Source organism: Morus notabilis, unplaced genomic scaffold, assembly GCF_000414095.1.
Source record: "Morus notabilis unplaced genomic scaffold, ASM41409v2 Scaffold6228, whole genome shotgun sequence".
NCBI lineage: Eukaryota > Viridiplantae > Streptophyta > Magnoliopsida > Rosales > Moraceae > Morus > Morus notabilis.
Genome location: NW_010361359.1, coordinates 1 through 4,422, shown reverse-complemented (window position 1 = coordinate 4,422; position 4,422 = coordinate 1). Strand labels below are relative to the sequence as shown.

Here is a 4,422-nt window from a genome sequence, read left to right as displayed (position 1 = left end):
CCCGGTTTTATATCAAAGACTGTGTACAAAATTTGTTGTCTCTACTTCCTGACTCACTCTAATTGATCGTCCTTTCTTTATGCGTCCTACAAAATAACGAACCTAGTAAGTCGGAAAGCTGAATAAATGAGTAGTTCTGTCTATGCTAATATGCAATGCAACACATACAAACTATATAAAACAGAGACGATAACCCTATTTAATATTCAACTAAAAAATATCAGAAACGTCTCATCATGAATAGCAAATATGGTATCGTTCGTTCGTTTCGTTGATTCAAGTTTAGAATTTGAGTTGAGATGTGATTTTATGTGAGAGCTTTTTACTGTAGCAACAAAAAATTAGATGTGACTATTTGTGAGAGTTTTTTACTGTAGCAAAACTCAAATTCTAAACTCGAATCAGCGAAACGAACGAGGCTGATTCGTGTTTGTCATACTTTCACTTTGCATTAACATCCTACACAACACAATAGCACTCTCCAATATCACATAACCACAATTGTAATCATAATCATACATGCAGATAATGCATATGTAGATGCCACATATATATATATATATATATGATTTTAATGATTACTTCATTATTTACTCCTTAATAGGTATCATTATTTTGTTAGATTTTGAACGTGCATGTATACATATATACTAATAATTGTCTATTATATGTTATCATATTAAGTTAAGCCCATTTAAAGTGATCAAATAAGGTTTTAGGTAATTTAGGCTTTAATGCATCTAATAAGTGTGGACATACTATGTGTAGAGATCAAATCGTTATTTTTTATTTTATGATGGGTCAAATTAGAAATAATAAAAAGTTGACTTCTACATAAATGGTTATGGTCCCTAAATTATATGTATGAAACTTTTCTGACATCCCATTATTAGAAAAGTGAGAATTCCTTCTCAAGGCATTCATATTGAATAATTTGGAAGATCAAGGACCAAAAGATTGATCAAGAACTACAAGATTCATGAAACAATCTGTTCCTATGGACTCAAGTACGTTTCCGCTTAAGTCTATTCTTCTTGATGATTTGACATGGTGGATCTTGGTGTGATTAAGGATTTCATCAATAAAGAATTTATTTCTATTATGTTTAGTCGTAAGATATTAATCTAATTGTTATAATAAATTATATAGTTAACCAAAAAGATTTATGATAATTAATGGAACTGAAATCTTATCAGGCCACGTCATCAGATTTCTATATTTGGTGATAATAACTGATAGAAACGTAATCATTAAAAATTCGTCCTAGTACTATTGCCAAGTCATGCTGATACAATATTGTTTGCCCTATTTTGCGTTAATTGAGACACAAGGAAATCTAATAATCCTTTATCTCAAACCACTCATAATGTATTGAAGTTCAATATCGAGTTGTTGTTTCAACTGCTGCTGAATAACTTGATCGATTGCTTCTTCATGAGATTGACATATCTCCCTTTGCCACGCTATTTTTTTTTATTAGTATAATTTTAATACCACTTATATTTATGCAATTTTCGTCTTTCATTCCCGCATGAAACATAATGCTATTGATTTCACTTAATTTGTACTTGACAAACAATAAAGTAGAAGCATCTCCTTCTTTCACATATTTTGATGATGGACCTGCCGATATGCCTTGATGAAACCGCTTATACGCATATAACAAGATCTACAAATCAAAATCAGTCTTTATTTTGAGAACTCCATTTTTGAAGGGGCGTGATAGATCTAGAGGAAAGTGAATGAATGACTAAATCATGATTAATGGGATTCTAATTAATTGTACCAAATGCATTTTTTTTTATATTATTTTAGTATATCTGTAATTTTTCCTTTAGTTAGTATAGATTTAAACAAGTATATGCTGTAGAATTCTTTACAAAGCATTCACAATTTTCCGCTCTCTTCAATTGTACTCTAATATAGGGAATTTTTACTGCACGTACGGTACCCTTTTTTTGTCCTACAGATAGAGCAATTCTTTTAACCGTCGAATGAAATTTTAATGGTTACATCTATGGGTGAGAGCACTTTATCCTTTTGTCGTATAGATAGTGCATTATTTTTACATGAATATTTCATAGATTTGACCGTCAAACTCCACAAAGCAAAACAACGTCACTTACCGTAAAATCTTCAATTGTATACGTATACACATATATATATATATATATATTAAACCTTTATTATAACATCAATTGTTGAATCTTTATTATGTCTTCTACTTTCGGGGGTACTTAAGGTCGGTTTTGTCGTCGCACCGATCAAGAAAAAAAGAAATATAACGAGAATTCAAACATACACATATAATTACATATCATATCAGTCCTACACACCTAAATATATAAAAATACAGAGAAATTAAGGAGAAGAAATCCACACGGCCGGCACCTCCACCCTGCAGATGACCCTCAACACAAAATGAAAAATAAAATAAAATAAAATCCCGAAAACAACTTTATTTTTTTTATAATCGGGGATTAATTATTGGAATTAGATTACGATAATTGGCATATTATATATTTCTCCTCAAAGCAAAACAACGTCACTTACCGTAAAATCTTCAATTGTATACGTATATACATATATATATATATATATATATATATTAAACCTTTATTATAACATCAATTGTTGAATCTTTATTATGTTTTCTACTTTCGGGGGTACTTAAGGTCGGTTTTGTCATCGCACCGATAAAAAAAAAAAGGAATATAACGAGAATTTAAACATACACATATAGTTACGTATCATACCAGTCCCACACACTCAAATATATAAAAATACAAAAAAATTAAAAGGAAGAAATCCACACGACCGGCACCTCCACCCTGCAGATGACCCTCAACACAAAATGAAAAATAAAATAAAATAAAATCCCGAAAACAACTTTATTTTTTTTATAATCGGGGATTAATTATTGGAATTAGATTACGATAATTGGCATATTATATATTTCTCCTCTTAGGCCGCTCCATTAGGCTTGCCATTGGGCTTGCTTTCATCATGAGCAAGTGGAAGCAACCCCTTTTGACGACATGTCTCAATTGCTCCAACGAACATATCCTCCAAGCTGTATTTGTATTGGAAACCCAATTCCTTCAACTTCCTTGAAGAGAACTCCACATTTTCTATGTTCTCTTCAAAGCCTTTGAACCTGATCACAATATTAGTTTTTAATAAATTAGCTTATGATAAAATAAAAGCTTTATTTGTGTTTATTTATTTATTAAAAAAAAAACTGATCTCCCCCCTAGCTATTGGCTTAGTCAAAATAGCTTATAGCTTCATTATGTTATAGTACATTTCTTCAAATTAAAAAACCAATGTGTTTAACTTACTTCGTGGGAATATTATACTCAGGATATTTTTCCTTGAGCAATTTAACAAGCTCATAGATTGTAGTATTATGTGAACTTGCAATGTAACGTCCCTCAGTTTTAGGGTGCTCGTACAGAAATATATGAGCTTCGCAGAGGTCATCCAAGTGAACGTAATGTCCATGCTTTAGGATAAAATAGTGAGCTTCATTTCCTGGTTATAGAAAAAAAAAAGTTTTAGGGGTAGTTTAGTAAATATACTGGGCAGTATTATAAATAAAAACAAAAATAAATAAACATGTACTGGTGATTGGTGCAAGTCCGGTGATGAGACTTGGAGGCATAGTGGGACTAAGAAATGGGCCAATCACGAGCGTTGGAATAATAGTAATGAAGTTCATGTCGTGTTCTTTTGCAAATTTCCATGCCACTTGCTCGGCAAGAGTCTTGGAGGCAAAATACATCTACAAAATGATACATACGAAAAAAAAGGTTTGAGAAAAAACTCACTATTATGATACTGATCTTTATGAATTTTGTTAATTTTACACATTTTTTACTTAATAGAGTATCAAATTTAGCATTAAATACTTTATCATAAAAAAACCTCTTAAAATAGAATACAAATTTTTAGACAAAATTTGACATACAAATATAGGCCCAAATCAAAATGGATTTCTAATAAGAAAAATAATGGGGTAAAAAAGTAATTACCCATCCAGTCATCTTTACAGTCCGGCAAAATTCAATGTCACTCCAGCAAGATTCATCATATAAGGACTTTCCTTCTGGCGCAACATCAACAGTTCCAGCCGATGAAGTGAAAACCAGTCTCTTAACCTTTGCATCAAGGCATGCTTTCATGATGTCTAACATGCCGGCTATTGTTGGCTTAATTATTTCATTCTGCCAACCAAATAAATCATCATTTTTTAAGTTAATAATTTATTGACGTTTAACAGTACAACAAATATAGTAATTTCTATAAGAAACAAATACAATCTTCTTTTTATTTTAAAAAAAGGCAAATATAATCGTTTATAAATAAATTCATTAGCATTCAGAGCACCAAAAAAGAAACTTATCGATATATATATATATA

The 4,422-nt window shown here is 30.8% G+C and overlaps 1 protein-coding gene across 1 annotated transcript; it reads right to left on the bottom strand.

Moving 5' to 3' along the window:
* Nucleotides 1-2,657: 2,657 nt before the first annotated feature.
* On the bottom strand, nt 2,658-4,226 carry LOC21384592 (bifunctional dihydroflavonol 4-reductase/flavanone 4-reductase; the record flags this gene model as incomplete). The annotated part of the gene is made up of 4 exons (XM_010099329.2): nt 2,658-3,157; nt 3,342-3,534; nt 3,625-3,784; nt 4,035-4,226. Coding segments are annotated over 4 exons (738 nt in total), but the record flags the coding sequence as incomplete, so codon positions are not given.
* Nucleotides 4,227-4,422: the final 196 nt, after the last annotated feature.